We start from the raw sequence: 24,356 nt of genomic DNA on the forward strand, positions 1-24,356 counted from the left end.
TCTTTTGATAAGGACAGTGTTCCATTCATTGTGATCCTTGTATGTTTTCAACTGTCTCAGGTAAACATCTGACCCAACTGCAATCACCCATTGAATTCAGTGAGACAAGTATTTTACTATTTCTAAATTTCACTTTTGGCATGTAATAAAACCTGAGTCAATTTCTAACAGCCTAACTTCTGTGAGCATGGATATCTCTGAAATCAATCAAAAGACCACTCTAGTCTCTGCAGATGCCACACTCAGATAAATTCTGCTTTCTGTAGGAAAGGCAAATTAGATTCAAAGCAGGCGACCCTAAATGAAACAAAGAACATCTTGTTGATTATCTCAGAATTTTAATGCAGTGGGTAGCCAGTGGCTCAGTTTAGCCAAAGTATAATCTACTAGTTAATCATTGAGTCACTCATATGTATATATATATTAAAAAAGGAATTAACAGTTTAACTGCAAGTCTGTTTCTGTACACGCATTTTTTGAATTACCCTCTAGTTACCATGACTTTGCCTTATGATTTTCTGTATCTAATTTTGAAAAACAATTGCTGTGTTTCTCTTCCTAACCCCAGCTGCCCCGTACTGGATAACAGCACCCAGAAACTTAGTCTTGTCTCCTGGAGAAGATGGGACATTGATCTGCAGAGCTAATGGCAACCCCAAGCCTAGTATAAGCTGGTTGGCAAATGGTGTTCCCATAGCAAGTAAGGTCCTTAATTGTTTTACAGAAGAATGAGTCAGAAAATATGAGGAATATCAGGATGTTTTTTTCAAATATGAATGAAGACCGTGTATTTGTGTAGTTTTTTGCCTGACAGGTAATGCTAAATTATAAATGAGGTGATAAAAATACTGTGGTTCGTGAAAGTGGAACAACAAAATGTGCTTCTAAAGTGCTTGAGCACACTAAAATCTGTGACTGTACTACTGGTTATTCTGTCAAGTGTTCAGCTGGTAGTATCCTTGTGGAGATGGGTCCGTAGTAAAATAGCACTGCTATGCCCCTTTTACAGGGCTATTGCTGGGATGTAAGTTTTACCACTTGCCATGGCAGTCATGTTTGTTAGATCTGTCCTTTGCTGCCCCACTACAATACTAACTTTGCCTAGGAATCTTAAAGGTAACATAAAAAGTTAAGTTTTCATATCTGTGGATGCACAGAGCACTTCTGCAGGATTTGCAGCTTGGAGTATGTTTGAGACTTTCAGGCTTGAGACTTTCAGGCTGCAGCAGCAGCAAAAAGGAATGAATGTGTCAGCAAGTGCTTGGCAAACAGATTGTGCCAAGTAGGTGTCAAAGAAAAGGAACCCCTGTGGCAGTGAAACAGCTGTTTCTGTGTGCATGGGTAAGAAAAGAAACCCTGAATTGGTGATTGAGTGACGTAATTGCTGCAGTGTTATGACTGGCAATGCTGTAGGACAGACCTGCATACAGCACAACTTTACTTGGGAAGAACTTGCTGGAGGTCACTACAGTGTCTGGTCAGTTGTTTTTGCAGTCTACATAGCCTGTACCATAAAATCACACTTGGTTCTTCTACCTTTATCCTTCCTCTTTCAAAATGCTAGTATAAAAACAGACAATGTTGACTCGTGAGAGATAATGTGCTCTAAAATACTGGTTAGTGCTGACCTATTGGAAGTATGACAGCGTAACTTTAAGGAGTTTCAGGAGATATTTAAGTTTGTTGATGAAGTCAACATCACAGAATTTGGGACATGGAGAAAGATTCTGTACAGTGAGAATCTAGGAGAAAGCAACAGGTAATCAAGAATCGTCATTAGATATATTCAAAGCATTTGGGATACAAGAGAGATTAAACTGGAAAGAAAAATATGCAACTTTGGGGGGAAAAGTATATATAAAGGGTATATCGGGAAATGGATAGAAATACTCAGCAAAGAACCTGTTTCAGGAATCCTAATTAAATGTAAGTTGAGATCTTTGGTTAAATAACTTAAATTCTGTAAGATGACATTAACCACCTCATCAAACAGTTGTATTGCAGGAAAATACCAATTTTATTTTGTACTGTAAACTTTGTATGTAAATATATACAATGCCTGCCTTATAATCAAAGCTTGGTATGTGTCATGCTCTTTCCTGTCTGGCTTTTTAGTGGTCTCAACTTCCATAATATTTTCTACATACTTACCTTTTGCTTTTTTGGTTTGTTTTGAGGAGACTTTTGTTCTGCTGTCCTGATAGTATAACTTCTTTTCAGGCTTCCTGACTAGTAAAGTCTTTTTCACCTAGCCATGAGATTCACCTTCGCCTCACACTGCTGCCTTGTCAGAGCTGTAGGACATGCTATTCAAATTCCAGACAGGTACATTTTCCAGAAAAGCAATGATGTGTTCTGCATTCTTGCAGGATAGTAATAAAACATTAAGAAATAGAAAGTTTTCAGAAAGAGCTGCAGGATGCCACCAAATTTCCCACATAAATGGGCTCCATATGTTGTTGGTCTTCCATGAGGAATCGGCACAGAGTCTTATTGAAAGGAACTCAGTAAAAATTAAGTGACTTTAATTAAATTACCCACTCGACCTCAGTAGAGCAAAAAGTAAAGCCAAGAAATAAGTAAGTAGCTCAGCCTTATGTTAAAGGGCACTTTCACTGCTGAGGAAAGATGAAGTTTTATCACGTTCAGTATTTAACTGCAAGTTGATTGTATTGGTTCCTGTACAAAGAATCTGTCAGGGCATCTAAGAAAGAAGTATTACAATCGCAGAAAGTGCAGTTCATAAGATTCTTGTGATGTTGTATTATTCTGAGTTATCAAAAGCTGGTCTGGAAACTCCCAAGTACAATGTGCCTTTTTGTTCACTTGTTACCAAATTATAGAATTGAGGCCCTCTTCTTCCAACTGAATTAGTAAATTACTGTAAAAGGAAACTAAAGCAGCTGTTTCAGCTTCAGGGCAGTGCTGCTAGAACTGCACCCATGGAAGGATTTCAGAGAAAGAGAGCTACATTTGAATTTCAAAGCCCCGCTGTCATCATATATCCCGCAGTGTGCCTCCTGTGGTCCAGTAATCTGTTTGCAATACTTTAATTTTCTGTTGGAAAGCACAACTGGGAGATGCTTAATTCTTCCAGTTTTGTTTTTCCATAATAGTGTCAGACAAGGAAGGGGGAATGTTGAACCATTCGTCCATGTCTCAGTCAAAGGGTGAGGCTTAAACACCAATAGGGAAATGGGAAAAATAAAGAAAAACGTGTATCTTAAGCACCTATAAAAAATTGCAATAGTGTACATTTTGTTCCAGATTAATCAGAGTAAAAAGATATTTCTGAAGGAAGATTTTAGGTTTCTTTTAATTAATTTTCTTCAACAATAATGCTTATAAGAAAAACTCCAGCATGTCTGAAAACTGCTTCAGACACGGTGGAGTGGTAAGGGCCTAACCTGCTAGTATTTACTCACAGGAGTAATTTGAACTCAGATACACAGTCCCTTTGAGGTCAATTAGAATTACTTTGGCAAGTAACAATTGAAAGTTCAGGCCATGACTCTGTCTTGCCTTGTGCTTCAATTAACACTCAAGATCTGAATTATTTATACCACCCCCTAAACTATTGTGTTACACTGCTTAGATATTCAGCATGGTTTTACAAAGGGAAACCATGCATAAAGTATCTCAACTTTTAAGAGATTAATTGGGAAGGGGAAGCACTTTTCATAATTGGGCCTCAGAAAGGCATTGCAAATACTGCACAAAAGACAAATTTGTTGGTTCAGTGGTTCATAGTTCATGATGAGCTATTAAATATTAAATACACATACTTAGATTTATACAAAGTAGTGCACTGAAAGGCACTATTTAACTTCTTTCAGAATGTTCTTCACTTGTTTATATCACATTTCACATTGAATCTTAGGTTTTAGTTAGTCTCCATTAGTAATCACATTGAATTTAAGGAGAAACATTAGCCCTTAGCTTTCCTTCTTGAAAAGCCTTGATAATCCCTGGCTCAGAGATTTGTCATCCATCATGTTCTCCGAGTACACACACAAGTACACCATAGCCATGGAAGGGTGGGGGAAACTTTGCCGGACCCTGATGCCCTGAGGAGTTCAGTCCCTGCTTCTGCTTGTCATTGTGTTGGAACTGTGCATCTGGCCTAGGTATTTAAGGATGAAATTAATAGAACTACAACAAATATTTGGTATAAAAATCTGTCACAGAAGAGTCAGAGATCACTTAGACGTATCTGATATACTAGCTAGTTTATTGAGTTCTAATCAGGAAATGTAGGTATTTATAATATTTAATAAGTAGTGATGGATTGGCAGTCAGTGCTCTACTATTTATTACATTTAAAGTCAGTATTCGATACAAAGATGATCACATAAGCTGTGTCTTAAATGTTACATGCATGCAAAAAAAACCTGTCCATCAGTGTCTAGTGTAAGTCAAGGGGTCTCTCAGCCTTGAGGAATCCCTGCTTAAGGGGAGACCACAGTTGTGCAGTCAGCTGCTATGGAGGAAGAGCTCAATGGGCCCTGATTTATAGCATGAAGTGGGTCATTTGTAGTCAGATTTTCTGCTATATTCATGCAGTTTTGTCCACTTATCAGCCCAGCCTCCAGCCAAACTGGTTTTTTTGGGGGTGGGGGAGGGGGGGATTGATGCTGAGTCCTCACTGATAGCCTCATACAATAGGCTTAACCTTGATTAGATCTGCTTTCTGTGCATCTGCCTGGACCACAGTTCAGTTATTTCTAATAGAAGTGCATCCATTACAAAATCTAAACTAAATAATTGTCTCAGCTTTTCTGAGATACTCATATTCTGCTGTTGATGCAAAATGATAGCTCAGCTTTACTAAAGAAATAAGTGTCTCAGTACTATAACACTTAAACAACAGACTTTATAATACTACATTTGTTTTCCAACAGTCGTGTAGTCGCTGTGAATACATGCATAGTAACACTCATTAAGTTTGATTCATAACTTTAGATGCCTGCATCTTCTTTAGCAAGCCAAAGACAGTAGTGAATATTTCTGCTCTTTTCTAATTAGAAATTATTCTTCATTATGTTTTTCAGTGACATTTTACTGATCTAGGTAAGATTAGCTCTTACATGCCAAAGATGTATGTGTTCTCTTTGATACAGGGAAGAGCAGTCATTTTGCCCCTTCCTTTTTCCGCTTGTTTTCAGCCAGGGGGAGTCATCTGAAGATACCGTCAGCTTTTTCACTATAGAATAGAAACAGTTAGTACTCACATACCCTACAAACTATGATTATAGTCTCCAACATTATTCTGGAAAAAAATGTATGCTACCTTAGGTTACATCATAATTCTCGGGCATCAAAATCCACCGTAGTTCAGTGCTTCCTGGGACCTGGAGTCTCTTAGTGCTGAGAACTTACGTTAAACGGATCTCATACTCTTTTGTGTTTCAGAGTGTGGTAGCAATATAAGGAACTCTGATTTCAGGAATGATGATTTTTACATTAGCCTTTTTAAACAATAGCAAATTACAGAATCACGATCAAAGGTATACACCTGCTTCCCAGTGAATTATTTATACATTCTCTGTACAGGAATATGCTATATGTGGCTACAAAGTCAGGAAGCTGTCTTATTATACAAAGGGATGGAAAAAGTGGGTGAAAACAGGCAATCAGGTCTTTGTCCAAAAGGACATAAACACATTCATGAGCTAAGATTCAATGTTATTGAGAGGAAATGTTGGTTGTTACACATCATATGCTCAACTGCCTGTTACAGCATCAAAACTCCTAGAACAAATCCTAATAATTCATTATCCCAATTGTACAAACCCTTTTTAAGTATTAAGGAATTTTCTGCCATTTTGCCTATCAACAGCAAATTAGGTTTGTCAAAGATGTCAAAAGCATTTTCTCCTTTTTGTGTACCTATCCTGTAATGTGATTAGAATCCTCGCACAGAGAAACACTTGAGTCGCCTCGCCATATCCAGAGGTCCTTTCCAGCCTCAGCAGTTTTGTGTGTGTGCAGCAGTGCATGCTTTAAGATCGTTAAAGCAGCTGGATGATACCACATCTAACTTTTAGAGCCTGGCCCTGCAAAACACGGTGCAGTACATGGGGAAAGACGTATTCTGTTCTGCTACTGCAGACGTGCAGGTTCTGTTGGTGCTGCGTGGGAGGATGAGGCATATCAGAAGACAGACTGTTGAATAGGTGCCAGTCTCAACAGGGAGCTTTCTAAAAACAGTGCCCTTCAGCATGCAAGTGCCCAGACCAGTCAAAGGAAGCATTGACTATCCTGACACTTCCCTTAGTTTGTTTTTTTTCCCTCTTGGGACCCACAGCTTAAAGCCCTTCTGAGAGAACAGGCGCCTACCTCCTTTTCTTCAAATAAGTGAAGAGGGGTATCTTTTTCCCCATAAATACAGCAGTGGGAAGGGACGATGCTACCCTTCTTTTTATATGATAATTTAATGGTTAGATTGTTCTTTTGAGATCCACTTCCTTCTTCAGTCATAGAGGACTGAACTAATGGCTTCCATCTCTCTGCAGGGGCTGTACCATCACTAAGGTATTATGTATGGGAGTATTTGTGTGTGTGTGTGTGAGTCTGTGCACCCATTAAAGACCTGTGGGCAGAAAATGCTGCAGGATTCAGAAGGCATGAGTGAAGGGGAGCCCAGAGCTTGGGGCAGACAGTAGCTGTGATTGGAATGGCCGTGGGCAGATCTCCTATCTCCTGGGAAGATGTTTCCATGTATTTTTGCATTTAATGGTGATTTGTATGCAGAAACAGACCACTTCTCACAGCTGACTGGCCTGCCTGCTGGGCTACTCACCTCCTCTGTCTATTTTCAGCCCATGAATCTTTTAATGAAAATGGCATTTACATAGAATGGGAAGCAATGTGAAATATGGAACACAATAGAAAGTAAAGCACAAGAGGAGAAAAATAAGTGCCAACAATCCAGAAGTCCATAGCATTTAAAATTCCAGTAGTACCTTTCTCTACCTTTCCAAAATTTTTGAATTTATAATATTGATATGAACTCAGAGTGATGGAAAACAAGAGCCAAAAATGGGTTGAAAACTGCTCTTTGAAGCATCTGTTTGGAAATTGATGTAATTATTTTGCATGCAAAATGTCCTTAGGTTCACCCAAGGTGAAATACCCATAAGCAGGAGCACAGATTTGTGGTCTGCATCCTCTGGTTTCTTCACTCTTAGGCTGAATTCCAGTAATAGAGACTTCAGTAGATTTGAGAAAGTACAGGAAAAATTTCTCCATTTTCTTTACAGATGAGTACTGAGGTATTGTCTGAATCAAAAGGTTTTGTCACTTTACAGAACATTTCTATGAAACAGAAGAAATGAGAAATGATTTTATATGAAAATATATTCCACAAATACACCTATTTTCTCAAGCTACAGCAAAACATAAGGGTGTCAATTTTGATGATGCAACTAAACTGATGCATGCCTTCATGCATATATGCATTTATTTTTCATATTGGTATATAATTTTTAAATTAATGTTCAATATTACTATAGTAATCTGGGTTTATATAATATTTTCTTAAAATATTGAATTATAGCTTGTGCATTTTTATGTAGTGTGGTAGTGCAAGCTAAGTGTTTTCTCCATTTTACCTCTAACTCTATCCAGTTGTATCATAACTGACAGCTATTATTCTTCAGTAATATCTTGTAATTTTATTTTTTGTGATATTCTTGGTTCTTCTGATATGCAAGAGCTGTCTGACAGCTCAGGTTACTACAGAACATTTGAGGAATCAGCACTGTATAATTATTATATAAGGGAGAGAGTGCCACCTACTGAACTACGATCGCTGCTCTTGTGAAGTCTGTTTCTTGGTTTTGTGTGAAAGAATTGCTTATGCTTTACTCCAGGATAGTTTTCAACTGAATAAATTTCTTTTTATATTTGTGAATAATTTGTGGCATTAAAATTTATTTGAAAAGCTGAAACTTTTAAGTCACAGAGGACTGTGTCATTCTAACAGCATTTTCTTCTGACATTCAGAAGTATTGCTTTTTTTTCTAGATGCTGTCTGTATTTACCTGAATCTTGTCATAAGAGTATTTGCCTCTGTATTACATGCAAAATATGATCTCAAACTCACTTATTTGGAAAAGAAACAAAACCCCTCAGAAATGGGAATTCTACCACCTGCATTAAGTATCTGTAGAATCAGAAGAACTTCCTTGATCATATTCAAATTCACACCTTAACCAGTCAACAGTCACCCAGGAAAACAAAAGAAAGGACATATTAGTCTTCAAAATTATTTCTTTTCAGCAATATGTAACATATCATCCAACAGCAGCTTAGGAAAGACAATTTATTTTCTTTACACCAACAGTTGCCCCAGAAGATCCCAGCAGAAAGGTGGATGGTGATACCATAATTTTCTCACATGTGCAAGAGAGATCAAGTGCTGTCTATCAGTGCAACGCTTCTAATGAGTATGGATACTTGCTGGCAAATGCATTTGTGAATGTTCTGGGTAAGAAACAGATTTTATAGTTTTCAATTTTTGTGAGTATTTAGGTGTTTCCTGTTGCTACAGGGACTGTAGGCTCAAGCCTTGCTCAAGGTCTTCAGTGAGAATGGATGTATTTCATGAGCCCTGTAAAAGGCAAGGGTATATCTTGTTTTTTATAGAATAAGTAAGAAGGATAGTAGTGAAAGCCACACAAAAATTGGAAGAAACTTTATATCTTTTGTTTGTTTATGTAAGGGCATGTAGTGATGGGACAGTGTGGGGATGGATTTCAGCTGACAGAGGGAAGATTTAGATCAGATATTAAGAAGTTCTTTACTATGAGGGTGGTGAGACCCTGGAACAGACTGCTCAGAGAAGCTGTGTCTGCCCCATCCCTGACAGTGTTCAAGGCCAGGTTGGATGGGCCTTTGAGCAACCTAATCTTAGTGGAAGGTGTCCCTGTCCAGGGCAGGAGAGTTGGAACTAGGTGATCATAGCAGACCATAAGAAGCATAACAAATAAAACAGGAATTAGTATTCCGTAAGTTAGTATGTTTCAGCACAGTGCCATTGACTGTGAATGGTTTGGATCCATTAAATAGTTGATCTCTAAATTGCTGTTGTAAGGGGACATGATTATGCATTTTTCTTCAAGGCCTCCCAAGAACATGCTTCTAGTTAGAAGATATTGTGGCCTCTCTAATTCTTCTCACTGAATTTAACAAAGCTAGTAGAAAATCCTAAGCAGAATGGACTCTATAGACTCTCCTGCAGGAACTGGCAGATGTTTTGATTGAGAGTCATTATCTTTTAAATTAAAGAAAATGTAGGTGTTTCACAAAAAATATATATTTTAGCTGTTTTCTGCCTGCAGGCTTGTTCAAATTATGTAGTTCAGTCTGCTCCCAAGGTGCGTTTTGATTTAAATTTTCAATTGTAATCGTTGTCTATCCCTATTACTTGTAAACAGGGAAGAAGCATTTTTTTTTTCCAAGATAATTCTCCTACAGTAACATTTCCTCAGGCTACTGGCAGTAGAGTGTATTTGGACCTAGACTGAGATCAGAAGTCACCACAGGGAAGAGTAATAACATATAATTCCTTAGGTCATTCTGGATGTCTTAGTACTTTGTCCTTGCACATTTGTACCTGTATCTTAGTATCTTTGTCTTTTCAGCTGAGCCACCAAGGATTCTAACTCCTGCTAATAAACTGTATCAAGTCATCGCAGATAGTCCTGCATTGCTAGACTGTGCTTATTTTGGTTCTCCTAAGCCTGAAATTGAATGGTAAGCTATAGTTATTGTACTTGTTATATAAAAAGAGACAATTATGTCTATGGAAACAAACATTTAAAGCTTTAAAACTGAATTTACTCTATTTAAAATCTTAAAACTGTGTTTTTAAATATATGCTGATTACAATATGCTAATACAACATTGCATATACTTAACATAATATTACATATAGTTATCATGATGGTTAAGATATCCCTAAAGAGTAAAGTAAAATCCATTATTTGATTCTGTCTAAATTTCATTATGTGATTCTACCTATATATTCTAATGTGGCAGTCCCAAGTTTGGATTTTCTTATAATAAAATACAACATAATTTAACTCTGATGTCGGATAATGATACCAATTTTTATATAAAGGTTTAAGGGAGTGAAAGGTAGCATCTTGCGTGGAAGTGAATACATTTTCCACGATAATGGAACCTTGGAAATTCCAGTGGCTCAAAAGGACAGTACTGGTGCTTACACATGTGTAGCGAGGAATAAATTAGGAAAGACACAAAATGAGGTGCAATTGGAAATTAAAGGTAAGAAATGAATCATTCTTTCATCACAGGTTAGTACAGAATTTCAGACTTTCTCAATATCTAATAGTCATTTTAAATTTCAGATCCAACAGTGATAATTAAACAGCCAGAATACAAAGTGATTCAGAGATATGGCCAAGTTTCATTTGAGTGTATAATAAAGCATGATTCTACCTTATTACCAACTGTTCTATGGTTGAAGGACAATGATGAGCTGCCAGATGATGAAAGGTATGGACAAAATAATTTTTCTTTCATTTTTTAGTTTCTTTTGTGGGCTTCTTTTCCTGATCTTTCAAATGAACATAGTGACCTACTGACATTTTCCAAAGAAGACTGTTAAAATCATCGCTATCCTGTATTTGGTGACTAAAGGACTTACCTATCATGGTGAAAATGTTAAGATAGAATTAAAAACAATTGAGATGCAAAGATTTTTGTGTACTTTGTGTATATCAATTGTAAGGAGAAGATAATTGGTATAAGAAGCTGAACAGATAATGAAAAACGTTTTGCTCTAGATCTCAGATAATTTAAAGTTGTTTGAGTATATCTGGAACTAAAAGTACATTAAGATAAACAGGTACTGTGGGAAGATGGTCAAAAGCAATCTAGAAGAAGCTGAGGTAGTCCCATAGCTTATATTGACATCTAGGTATTTGCTGAATATGCAAGTATATGGGATTTGGTAATGTCATATGCAAGTTTCTTATAACAGTACCAGTAATGAAAAATCAGTGGCTGAATCTGTTGTATTTACAGGTTTCTAGTTGGTAAAGACAACTTGACCATTATGAATGTAACTGATAAAGATGATGGAACATACACTTGCATAGTTAATACTACTCTGGACAGTGTTTCAGCAAGTGCTGTGCTTACTGTTGTTGGTAAGAATACTCTCAAACTTTATGATAGCAGGACTGTGTTTAATTACTGTTAAGTATGAAAACAGCATTGGATTTAAAATGAAAAGCAAAATTATCATTTGGTTTCTAGGACAGGATAAAGGAAGCATCACCTATTCGTAAATGTGTTTCAGTGTTTTAAAAATATAGTCTTAATCTAAAGTTTGCCTTTGAATCAGCTACTTTCAAAAGAGTCCAGTACCTACAGGACATACTTAGTTTCATCCTGTATAGATTTTTATTTCGATCACATCTGAGTTAACACAGTAGATTACATATAGCAGAGAATTTGGACATAAACATTTTAAGTCAGGAATCTCTTTTGCAGCTAAATTATGCTTCAGAAAGGCTGAGCATGCTTGGTTGTATGATTTTTCAAGGATTTTCTTTTTAAAGTAGTTCTCTCTGTTAAGTTTCTATGATCGCAGATGGTTGGAAAATGCATTTTTTGTCCCTTCTCCCAGTCTGTGAGAAAGTTTTAAATAAATGTTCTGAATGGTTCTTACCTTAGTTCAAGCTGAGATTCAGAGTCAAGTATGCTTATGTTTTAAAACTGTGCTGTGATCTTATGCCTGTACAAGAATGACATACTACTATATCTCCTTCGCCAAATGTCTAGAACTTACTTAGTAGTTTTTATAAGATTGCTTACTTTATTTTTTTAATTTATCATTTTAAAAATGGGTAAAACATTCAAGGATGCTTTTATAACTTTTAAATGAAAAATTATCAATATGTTATTTAAAATCAGCCATTTACTCTAAAGATATAAACTTTGTCTCTAATAATTGTAGTCTTTAACTACCTACAGAATTCTGTTTCTTTGGCTACTAACTTATTAAATACTTTATATTAATGTTCTTTTCAGCTGCTCCCCCAACTCCAGCTATCATTTACGGTAAACTAATACAAAGTTTTCTTTCTATGTCATCTGTCAGATATATTTCTCATTTGCCTCATTTGCAGCACCTTTTTGTCCCCTTTTTCCTGTGTTCTTGTGTGTGTGTGGTTTCATCCCATTTTACCAACTGCTTCATTACTGGAGTACTGGACTTTGGAATTTTGCAGTGCAGGCTGCTTTGTATTTTAGGGAATAAATGATATTGACAGATAAATTAACTAAGGTTGGTTACAGCATGATAATGGTTTTCTTAATAGAGTACACTGTAATGCAGCTTAGTTATATAATAAATGAAAGATCTAAAAGATAAATCCAACTGTTCATTGAAATCTAATTCACTATCAAAGAACTTGTACCAACCAAATTATGCTATGTTTTTGTTGCCACTTTTGATGGCAGCTTTGTGGGTCTGTTGTGCTTTCTTTCATAATCTGTCTTAATTTTACTTCACTCATAAAATGGGTAGGACCATATTGACCAGTTTGGTTTATGATTGATTAAATTACCAATAAGGAATTTTAAATTAAAGCTGAAATCATCTCCAAAAATGTGTCAGATACAGTCTTAAATTTTGCAGTATAAAGCCTTTGATTTGTTTTTTTGGTTTGTTTTTCTTTTGTTTTCTGAATTTGGGTTTTAAAATGCAATATAATATGCCGAAAACACTTTTGAGTGTTTAAAGCACTTTTATGTAAATCCCGTGATATTCAGTGAAAATGCTTATGTATTCTTAAATAAACCTCCTCATTAGTCTTGATTTTTTGGCAACAAATCATGTAATTAATTATTTTCAGCAATTTGGGATAGACAGTTACATCTTTATGCCCTTTAAAGATGTATATTAACAGCTTGAATAGTATTTCAGGATTTATCAAAAGTACAGCAAAAAATAAATGACTAACTTGCAATTAGTTTCTGTTTGAACTATAATTGTTTTGAATTCACATGTAAAATATTTGTAGTGACTCTAGCAAAGCTTCTTTGATGTAAAAGCTTCCTTATTTTCAGATTTTTATTAAAATACTTCTAGTTGCAATAGAAAACCACCCATAATCATTTAAAGATAAACTAAATATGCATTTCGTAATTCTTTGCATCTCATTACATTTTTGTATAACAGTGCAATCAGATGTAGACAAAATCAAATATAGATTCTTGTTAATGCATAGAAGTTTCCAGGTACGTCAGTTCTCCATTTTATCTCTGTTTTGTAACTATTGCATGCTAACGGTCATTAAGTTCTGCTTATGTGAGTAGATCTGCACTGCTGTATTTGTGGAATTCTTTTTATTGGAATATAAGGGGTTATTTTCAAAGATGAAACTGCATATCTGTCTATTCTGGTGTGATTATTTACTTTGTCTTCATTTGTTTACAGCTCGTCCAAATCCACCCTTTGACTTGGAATTGACAGGTCAGCTAGAAAGAAGCGTTGAACTCTCGTGGATACCAGGAGATGAAAATAACAGTCCTATTACAAGTATGTTTGTTTGTATCTTATCACATTATGTTAACAGAATTATGTTAACTGTTCTCAGATTCCAAAGGGTGAGTTCTGAGATAAATTTTGTGTGCAGCATGGAAGAATGGTAAATTCATTTGCTACAGTTGCCATTTATTTACAGAATGAAAATTCACTAAATGTCCTTTAATGTACAGCCAAGCAGAAAAGATTTCGTCACTGTCCTAAAGAGCTGGGCTTTTCATCCAAAAGCTGTGCTAGTTTAACACAGAAGTTGATAGTGATATGACCTCTGTCTGACAGGGTCCTTCTTATGAATATGTATAGAATAGACTTGTTCCTTACTTGTCTGCTTCTGAAGGAGAGACCTACTAATATCTTGCATTAACTCTTTTCTAATTCACATGAACTTGAAATAACATCAGTACCTGTATCTTTAAGAATTATCCATCATCACAGATACAGAAGCTTATTCTTCACAAAAATATAAAGCAGTTTTGCTGGTGTTTTAGTTTTTGTGGGGTTTTTTTTGGTGTTTGGGGTTTTTTTTTTTGGTTGGTTGCTTTTTTTGTTTTTCTGGGTTTGTTTGGGGTTTTATTAGTGTTATTATTATTTATTATGTATTAGTCCAGACAGTTGAAGGAATGAAGCATGTCCAAAACACAGAGAAAATAGACATCTACAAAATTTTGAGACAGATAATTGAACTTAAATGCTATTATTCCTCCGAGTAAAACATGATGAAAAATACCCTTATACTGAACAGAGACGATGGATGGGGAATTAAGGAGGAAAGAAGAAGGATGTTACTGTTTGTTTGTTTTCCAAAAAAATAGTAGGATCAGAAAGATTTTTTGGGGCAACCTTTTAGTTGTGAGCAACTTAATGTAATGGTTTAATTATTTATGCAGTGTATTTTTAGCTAATAACTGCCACAAGTTACCAAGGCTGGTGTTCATGTTGTATGTGGAATAAATAAGTTAGGCTGACTTACTGAGTGTTGGTCTCCAGGGTCTGATTCTGGTTGTTATCAACACTGAACCAAACCTAAGTATCGGGCATCTGGAAAATAAATTTTGTAGAAATAAATTCCACAAATTTAAGAACACATCAAAGATTTTGATTGCATTTTAAGGAAACACGAACAGATTTTACTGAAGTTATACGCTTTCATACTTGTCCAGTGTGTATCAACTAGTAAGGTACTTTTAAAAATATTTGTAAGTTTCATGTAAATATTTGAATTGTATTAAAGATATGGCTTATTGATATACTTCTGTATTAGTATTTTCATTTTTTTCCAGACCAGAAGACACAAGTCTCTCCTTCCTATAGGAATGAGATCACACTGTTTAAAAAGAGATGATACTAAGTGGTGTTGTCTCATGTCATTTTTTCTAAAAGTGAGATATTGCATGCACTCTGATATTAGCAATTGAACTCTTCTGACTAAATAATGCTGGGTTTTAATTATGATACAATCTATATTGTAAAATAAGGCATCTGCTTCACAAGTAAACTTATTACTGCTGTTGTTGCTGCTATCACTTCAAAGTGCAGATCAACACTCAAGGATAGCATTTCATTACGAGTGATCCCTTTACACAAATAATATGACTGACATGCTAAATCTCTCTGAAAGCTCAGATAGATTTTTTTTTTCCTTTAACACTCCTGTATATTGTTCTATTAGAGGTGCAAGCAGAATGTTAGTTACTAGGGAAGCACATAACAGTGAAAACTTTTGGGGTGCTTTGTTTTATTTTTTTAGCATGTAGTGTCATGAGGAGAAGAGGCTTTAAGCTGACAGAGGGGAAATTTAGACTGGACATTAGGAAGAAATTCTTCATGATAAGGGTGATGAGACACTGGAACAGGTTGCCCAGTAAAGTTGTGGATGCCCCATCCCTGGCAGTGTTCAAGTCCAGGTTGAATGGGGTTTTGAGCAACCTGGTCAAGTGGAAGGTGTCCCTGCCTATGGCAGGGGTTTAGAATTGGGTGATCTTTAAGGTCCCTATGTAATAGTCTAAACTTTTCACAAAGACTTTTGTTCAGAGAACATGACATTCCAAGAGCTTTATCTCTGAACAAGCACCACCACTGTATCTCAGGAGTAATTTGGGGCCAGTTCTTTCTTACTACTCAAGTCAGAATGAAATCTGCAAGCCTCAAGTCCAGAAGGCTATGATTAGTACTGCTTACCTATTTTCCTTCTTGAACAGCTTGGCTCCTTATGTGTTATTTCTAAGTGGTACTGTAATTATTCTTCTACAAGCAATTTCTAGATGTCTCTCGGAATTTCTTTAGTAGTGCAAACAGGATTTATTCTAAGTTATATTCTGGCGTTTTGTCCTCACCTGTGCATGAGATAGGGGAAAATTTTTGTTACACATAACAGAAACTGATGCTCATGTATCTAAACTTAGTTTCTGTGGAATGTATTCAGACTACACAGTCTTCTCCCATTTATTGACTATATCCTAACAATTCCTCTAAAGTGTTTCAAAATTTATATTTTTACTCAGAAGCTTCTTCGGCTTGTTCATAGCTGAAAAAGCAAATGTCCTTTTGTCTTTGCTAATAAGTATGGTTTTCTTTTTTGACATCTACAAACCTAGTTATTGCTGAGATTATATACTCTGTAGGATCTTAACAGTAATCATTGTAATGTTCACACAGAGAACTCTCCAAGAAATTTAACTTCTGAACATATATTCTATGACTTAATTAGAAGATACTGAAAAGTGCTCTCGGAAACCTTCCTCAAGTATTGGTTCTTGACTTTAAGTAGTTCTTCGCTAAGCCAGTCTCACTGGGGAAATTGGAATACTCAGAGAGTTTTAATACTGTATAGGTAGTACTTGTGATCCTAATACAATAAGACCAATATATTTGTCAGCCAAATAGTACTTTTGCATCAAAATTCCAATCTTGTCCAACTTTCTTACTGTGATAGTTCAAGGGTTCCTGTTACATTAAAATTCAGTACCTGAGAGAGAGCTCTTGTAATAATGTGGTACTTGGCAGGTAGCTGCATTAGTGAGAAGACCAAATAATAAAAGTAAGGATGTTTCTACTCTATATTCTATACTCACCATACATTCCACATATATATTACACATTATATGTTTATGATATATAATATTGTGTATTATATATTATTTATTGCATATATATTATATGTTATACATATTATACATCATATATACTTTATATTTTATATTACATATGCATTATATATTATGCATTATTAAGTATATATTATACATTATATACTGTGTATTATACAGTATATATTATGTATATTATATATTATATGTCATATACTGTATATATTATATTTTAAAATTTATATGTTATATATTGATTACCTAGGTAGTAGTTTTGAGATGCACATTATAGAGCTGTGCTCTGGTTTATGTACTTATATTTCAATTTCCATTGTTTAAAAAGCAGAGATTGGATCACTCCCTTCTGATTAGCTCTTTCAGAAATGCCTATATTGATTTAGGAAGGTGTTGCAAGTTTTGACACAAAGTTGGATTCAATTTCTATTTACAGACTTTGTGATTGAATATGAAGATGGACTGCATGAACCAGGGGTATGGCATTACCAGACGGAAGTTCCTGGAACTCAGACAACAGTACAGTTGAAGTTGTCTCCGTATGTCAACTACTCATTCCGCGTGATAGCTGTCAATGAGATTGGCAGAAGTCAGCCGAGTGAACCATCTGAGCAGTACCTGACAAAATCTGCAAGTAAATAACTTTTCTCGCTTACCAGTGATTGATTTCTTCTATGAATGATATTGAATTTGCTTAGAATGCAAACAACAGTCATTCTTGTTCACATGTAAATGTTTTATTTTTAGACCCTGATGAAAATCCTTCTAATGTACAAGGGATAGGCTCAGAACCTGATAATTTGGTAATAACATGGGAGGTAAGTTTGGGTTTTTGAAATTTCATTTGCTTTCAGGTCTGTGAGTAGCTGTTTTTCTGTTTTTGAGAAATAATAATAATCTAACTATGAACATACTGTGAGAATACCCAATGCATTGCTTGCTTAAAACATTCTTGAAAAGGAGTAAAATCCAGTCATTTCCCCATCTTCATTTTGAGGGATAAGCTACATGGAATTTAAAAAACGAAATAATAAATTAAGGTGCTGTATTTTCCTTGAGTGATTTTTCAAGGTAAGCCATTAATTTGGTAATACAGGATGTTTTGCTGCCAGTTTAGGAAAACTTAAATATGTAAATTGAGGTTCATCTCAAGTAGAGTTTTATTTTTAGAATGAATTCTAATGTGAATCCTGATTCTACAGTCAACATTTGTGATCAACTAAGCTATTGTGCATTGTTCCACTTAAAATTTCTGTAGAAAAGTTTTCCCCTATAACGCCCTTACCACCGTGGTAAGGTTTTCTCTATAATGCCCTTACCTCTCAAGGGGAGCCATGTAAAACCAGTTTCCCATCCCAGGCAAGGAAACATTGTCTAGGCAACAGTTTACAGAGTGATCGTGTACGTCTCTTTTTTCCTTCTTCCACTTTTTAAGAAATGCTTGAAAACAAGGTATGTATACAGCAATCCCAATCTTTGGTTGCATGAGAATTAGCCAGGATCACAATTCAATGTGATTTTTACAAATGGATCAAAAGCAACTAAACTGGTGTCCTGTAAGAGCTAAACTGGATAGCTTGGAAGTTTCAGCAGTGTTTCTCCATCACAGAAGACTGTGGTAAATTTTCAGTAGAATTCTAAAGAAGAATCAGAACATTTCCTTTGTGGCTTTGGATTTTTCAGATGCTTCCAAATATTTTCAAAAATATTTCTTTTCATTTCAGTCTTTAACAGGTTTTCAATCTAATGGACCAGGGCTTCAGTACAAAGTCAGTTGGCGACAGAAAGATGTTGATGATGAATGGACATCTGTTATAGTTGCAAACGTATCTAAGTATATCGTGTCTGGTACACCAACTTTTGTTCCTTATGAAATAAAAGTACAAGCTTTAAATGACCTGGGATATGCACCAGAGCCATCAGAGGTGATTGGACATTCCGGGGAAGACTGTAAGTTTTGTAATTTGAATCAGTTGTACCGATTAAAAGGAACTGAATGTGTAACCTGAATGGGTATTTAAAATACTAAGATGCTGAAAAAGGGGAATAGTAGTTGGTTTTGTTTTTTCTTAAAATGAAGTAATTTGGAGATAATAAAGCTTCATCATACTCTCTAGTAGTAATCCTGAGGTCAGCTTTTTTAACATAGGAACATTTTAACTTACTCCTTGAGTGCAATGCAAAGACTCATTCTGAAAAAGTGTATTTGTGTGGTTTCTCATTCTAACTAGGTACTTGTTGCCTCCTTTCCACACAGTGCCAATGGTTGCTCCAGGCAATGTGCAGGTTCATGTTATTAACAGCACGTTAGCAAAGGTGCATTGGGACCCAGTTCCACTAAAAACTGTCCGAGGACACCTTCAAGGGTACAAAGTAAGTAGAGTCAAAAGCATTCAGTTTCTTACTTATTACAATAGAGCACTCTTCCTATATATGTGGTTGTATCCGGATTGAAATTACTGATATGTAAGAGGGCTCTTGCTCTTCAGTGAGCTCAACAGTTTTGCTGAAAAGAGCAACATTGATACAATTCATTTAAATTTCAACAATGTTCCAACTTTGTAGTAGTAGCCTCCTCTGACATTGTCCTTGAACCATAAATAAAACAAGCTCAAGACCACAGGACTGACCACAGACCTCACCACTGAGTAGTTTTGCTGTTATGGCTAGGATAAATATGACAGTGGTATACCATTGAAGAAGTTGCAGATGCAGCAAAAGTTTCTTAAGTAATTTTTGCAGATACAGATAAATCAAGCTAAAATAGGTTAAAAACATGACAATCCTTAAGACCTGGCGGGTAGGTATTCTTATAAAGCTTTATACACACTGAAAACATTTTCATGGATGCAGAGTATGCTTGGAATTTGGTGTAGCTTACAAAGGACATGACTAGCTCTTTTTAAACACATCAGAAAAATCCTACTAACAAATTCAGGCTTTCCTATTTAATGAAATTATCTCAGTGAGATATACTGTGTTATAAGGCATTTCAAACCTAGAGAAGAACTTTTAAAAATCATTCTTTTCATTGTTGCTGCTGCCATTTTCCCCCTGCTATTCTTATGAATTTAGTGGTTATTCAATACAGTACATGAAAAATGTGATGCAGTCTCTTTCTTGAGATAAATCACTGCTTATCAAACCCATCTTATTAAAGCTCACTTTCAATTTCAGCCTGCCTAGTGAAAAGTGATGGCCCATCTATAATAACATGCTTTGACACATGTTACTGGCTAATAGTACTTAAAACATCATGAACTATACCTTATGAGTTTCAATAGTAATGGTACCTACATCAAGCTTCTGTTACCTTGTAAATGGCTTTATACACTAATTGGTAGGATGAGAGCTACAGGACAACAGCTGGTGGTGTTGAAAAACATTAACTCAAGCCATGTAAAACATGGTAGCATTTAATAGTGATTAAAGTAATATGGTATGTTGTTAGCAACTGGAATCTGGTGTTAGTGTAACATTGCTTTATAAGCTATCTAGTTCAGCTTTGTAAGTCTTAACAGTTCTCTTTCTTGAATTCATATGTGAAATTCCAGCTTCCTCAATTAAAGAGGTGTTTTGCAGTTGGCCTAAAAGGAATCATTGCATTGCTTTATCAGTTTTAGTGTGTGATCGTACATGCATAAAAGTTATTCTGTGAAAAATGAACAATGATGTGTTTGAAGGTGACAATCCTGGAAGTAATACAAGTCTTTGTAGGAGCAACTTTAATATCTTCCCAGATATCGTGTTAGAGAGACTGCGTAATAAAGAGAGTCCAGTCAAGTTAATTACCTCTGAGGCTCATCCGTAGTGTCTTAGAAACTCAATCAGCAAAATGGCCACCAGAAGCAACTTTGTGGCATGATCTAATTGTCATATAAATGGGGGAATAGTCTTCCTGTCCTTAGGTGGAAATCTTTCCATGAATGTAACCTCAGAGGCCTTTCAGGACTTGTGTGTTTTTCCAGCCCAGACAAATATTCTGGTTTCTCTCCCATTTAAGAATGTCTACTTGGCTTTCACATCATAAGGAATAGCACGGTCAGGTGTGTGACATAACAAGGTGGCAAAGTGCAAGTCTGCTTTGGAAGCTGTGTCGATGTCTTGCTCAAAGAATGGATGATTTGAATGAGTCCTACCTCTCAGATGGACTTGCTAACATGAGAACCATCACATAGTAATGCAGTTCCAAACCATAACTTGTGTGAAACTGGCGTTGAGCATTAGCAGAACTGGCAGGTAATAGTTGTGTAGACATGACTGGTTTTGGACAAAGCCTATTTCTGGAGCAGGAAAGCTGTATGCTGTGTCTCACCTGAGTTTATTAAAATTGCAATTAATCCTACCTATAATTGATGGATAATCATGAAAAACCTTAAAGTTTGTAAAATCAGGACACTTTAAATACTCACTGTAGATTTTCTTCCATCTTTAGGTTTACTACTGGAAAGTGCAGAGTCTATCCAGAAGGAGTAGGCGACATATAGAAAAAAAGATCTTAACTTTCAGAGGAAACAAGACTTTTGGAATGTTGCCAGGGCTGGAGCCATATAGTACTTACAAGCTGAATGTTAGAGTTGCTAATGGTAAAGGAGAAGGACCAGCAAGTCCAGACAAAGTATTTAGGACCCCTGAAGGAGGTATGAAATGAGAAATCTGGCAAATAAACTTAATATTCAGAAATAGAAAAATAAGGGCATAATTGCTGATTTTTCGTTTTGGACATCATAAAATAATAATCTGGCTCAATACAATAATATTTTAAGAATTAATAATTCATCGGCTGTTTTAAGTTAATCTACTCTGTATTTACTGTATATTCTTCTTAAAAGTTCCCAGCTCACCCTCCTTTTTGAAGATTACTAACCCAACACTGGACTCTCTGACACTGGAGTGGGGTTCACCAACCCATCCAAATGGTGTTTTGACATCATATATACTGAAGTTTCAGCCAAGTAAGTTGATTATAAATGTATAAGTTTAACTTAGACAATAAGTGTACCAAATAGCAATCAGTTTATTAAAAAAAAAAAGTTAATGTATTATATGTACAAAAGTTATGATTGCAACATAGATGTCAAGTTTGGAAAAGATTAATGTATGTTGACAATATAGACGAATAGAAAACTTCACTTGCTTAAGTATAAAGTTAGCTCTTTTCCATTACTTTTATTTTTTCAAATCATGCTTCAAATAAAAATGAAAGTCCTAAATATAATTGACTGCCAAGTTAGAAGCAAGACACCACACTTACAAATCCCGTATTTGAACTGCAGAGAAAGTATTGTTAGAAGTAGATCAATATACATTACAATTACATTGTTGTCTGCTTCTGCAGTTTTCATGGTATTTTACTCTTAAAATGAAAATTCATAGATGTGCTATTTACTCATATCAGAGGTATAAATAATTTCCTTAGGATCCCCATGCCACTGCTTATTTGCCCAGAAATATACCAGCAGTGACGCTGGACATTTAAGAGGTTTGTGTGCATGGAACGGGTTGAGGAAGTTTCTTTTTTTCCACTTACCAACTTCCACTGCATTTTATACAAGACACTTGAGTATTTTTTTATTCCTGAGCATACTGGATTTATTATGAGGCAGGTAGTGTAGAGTTTCAGAATTTTTTAATGATCAGTGTTTCAAATGTGTGTAAGTTCAGATGATCTGATGTAGACTCAGTTGCTTTGAATTCAGATATTTACCAGAATGGAAGTTGTGCTTTTGAAACTTACAGGTGTTTCCTATCTCCCTGGTGAATGTTGGCTCCTTGAGTAAATCCTTTTTTACATAAAGGTGACTTTCTTTTGAAACTGTAGATTATCATTCGTATAACCTGAAATGGACAATGCAGCAAACAAACAAAGCAAGTAAATACAAACAATATCAACAAAAAATCCTGTTTTAGCACAATCACAATGTAGTCAATTTTCCTAACTAACCCTTTTTTTTTTTTTTTCCTTGTAACAACAGTCAACAACACACATGAATTGGGTCCCCTGGTAGAGATAAGAATTCCTGCCAACGAGAGCAGCTTGATATTAAAAAATTTAAATTACAGCACACGGTACAAGTTTTACTTTAATGCACAAACTTCTGTTGGATCAGGAAATCAGATAACTGAGGAAGCAGTAACAATTATGGATGAAGGTAAGATGGGTATGTATAGAGGAAACCCATAGAATTTAAAAGCCACTGCAAATTTTATTCAAACTATTTCTATTACTTCCTTCCATTAAGGAAATAGCCCCTATTTTTTTTCTAGAGCTTTCTCAAGTAATAAAAGATCTTAAATAGTTTTTAAGAAAAGGTGTGTCAAGGTTTTCCACAGTAGTAGAAGTCCCAAAAAAGGTGTAAAGCCCCTCCTTTTAATATAAATTTGCAAGTTCTAGGTCTTTAGCTTTTCTGGGCTTCAAAGATGCATGTAAGTTTACATCCAAAGTGATTTTCCCCTGTTTATGTATTCTGCTTCATTGATCTGCTCTGGTCACAAAGAACAATACTGAATCATAGAATCTTTTAGTTTGGAAAAGATCTTTAGATCATTGATTCCACCTGTCAATGAAATGATACAGCTTCATAGCTAGTGGGAATAATTTCTCTTTTTAAGTACGCAACGAATTCTATGAGGTCCCAACTTTTTTTTTCTTACAGAGCTGGCAAAAATGGTAAAAAAGCTTTAAACTTAAAAAACCCTTCCATAAATAAATTTGTCATCTATGGCCCCAAGTAGCTGGTGACCTTCTATAATATTTTTAAAACTTTTAGGTCTATTCTTCAGTCCTGGTATTGATTTTTACATTTATTGTCATTCTAGATCTCTGGTTTTGGCAGTTATTTTGCTAAAGATGTTAAGCAAAGGGAAAATTTGGGGGGAAAGTATTTTATGATTTTGCACATCTTATTATTAGGAGTCTATTTTGTTACCAGCTTTTCACAAATTTTTATGCTTAGTAAAATTATAGTTTATTGGCATTTCCATAGATGAGTTGGTATGCAATGCAGTTTCTCTAATACTGTATTAAGGTTGCATATAAATTACATTTATTTTAAATTGTGAACCTTAACAAGCATGAGCCATGAAATTTTGTAAATGCATGTATATTATTTTTTGTCTTGTAATAGTCTGTCAGTGTTCAGCCTAAGTGGGTCGTTTCTAATTTATTTGAATTAATACATTTTATCTAGTCTGCATGCTTTTCTGTTTTATAATGAAATTATATATGTATGTTCCCGTTGGTGTTGTATCTAATTATATAGTGTTCCTGTTCTTGTTTTCCTCCATTAAAGCTGGTATTCTCCATCCTGCTGTAGGTGCAGGCAAAGGTAAAATGAAACTGCATGATTTGTTAATGTGTGGATTTTGCAGTGTTGCAAATGGGGGAATTGCAGTGGTAAGGATAGAAAATCTTGGACTACACATTGCTGTACAAAGTGTTAATTAGTACTGGAAGAAAACATTTCTGGGTTTTGTTGGGGTTTTGGTGATTTTTTTGATTCAGAATGTTTATTAATACCTTTCATCTTACTATTTTGCCATATAGTTCCACAGGAATTCATTAGCTTTGCTTCAGCAAAGCCTAATTATTTCTGAATATTTAACAGATGTATGTCAGTGTCACAAATATTCAGGATCCAGGTGCACTTGCACTGATTAGCTGGAGTAGA

At 35.4% G+C, this 24,356-nt stretch overlaps 1 protein-coding gene across 34 annotated transcripts in view; it reads left to right on the forward strand.

Moving 5' to 3' along the window:
* The window catches only part of NRCAM (neuronal cell adhesion molecule), a 154,977-nt gene that overhangs the window by 101,700 nt on the left and 28,921 nt on the right, over positions 1-24,356 (forward strand). For 13 of the 34 annotated variants that reach the window (XM_061361139.1, XM_061361130.1, XM_061361131.1 and 10 more), the window contains 16 exons: positions 569-700; positions 8,348-8,491; positions 9,648-9,759; positions 10,127-10,293; positions 10,377-10,524; positions 11,056-11,180; positions 12,067-12,096; positions 13,478-13,579; positions 17,123-17,320; positions 17,434-17,504; positions 18,411-18,636; positions 18,944-19,059; positions 21,122-21,326; positions 21,519-21,641; positions 22,662-22,838; positions 23,979-24,014. In XM_061361139.1, coding sequence (XP_061217123.1) covers positions 569-700; positions 8,348-8,491; positions 9,648-9,759; positions 10,127-10,293; positions 10,377-10,524; positions 11,056-11,180; positions 12,067-12,096; positions 13,478-13,579; positions 17,123-17,320; positions 17,434-17,504; positions 18,411-18,636; positions 18,944-19,059; positions 21,122-21,326; positions 21,519-21,641; positions 22,662-22,838; positions 23,979-24,014 — 2,112 coding nt within the window. Of the gene's footprint in view, positions 1-568; positions 701-8,347; positions 8,492-9,647; positions 9,760-10,126; positions 10,294-10,376; positions 10,525-11,055; positions 11,181-12,066; positions 12,097-13,477; positions 13,580-17,122; positions 17,321-17,433; positions 17,505-18,410; positions 18,637-18,943; positions 19,060-21,121; positions 21,327-21,518; positions 21,642-22,661; positions 22,848-23,978; positions 24,015-24,356 lie in introns of all 34 variants that reach the window. The other 21 variants (XM_061361136.1, XM_061361142.1, XM_061361147.1 and 18 more) reach the window with 5 other exon arrangements.

This window comes from Neopsephotus bourkii, unplaced genomic scaffold, assembly GCF_033783945.1.
Source record: "Neopsephotus bourkii isolate Nb327-2 ecotype Australia unplaced genomic scaffold, CSIRO-AGI_Nbou_v1 NB_1053, whole genome shotgun sequence".
NCBI lineage: Eukaryota > Metazoa > Chordata > Aves > Psittaciformes > Psittacidae > Neopsephotus > Neopsephotus bourkii.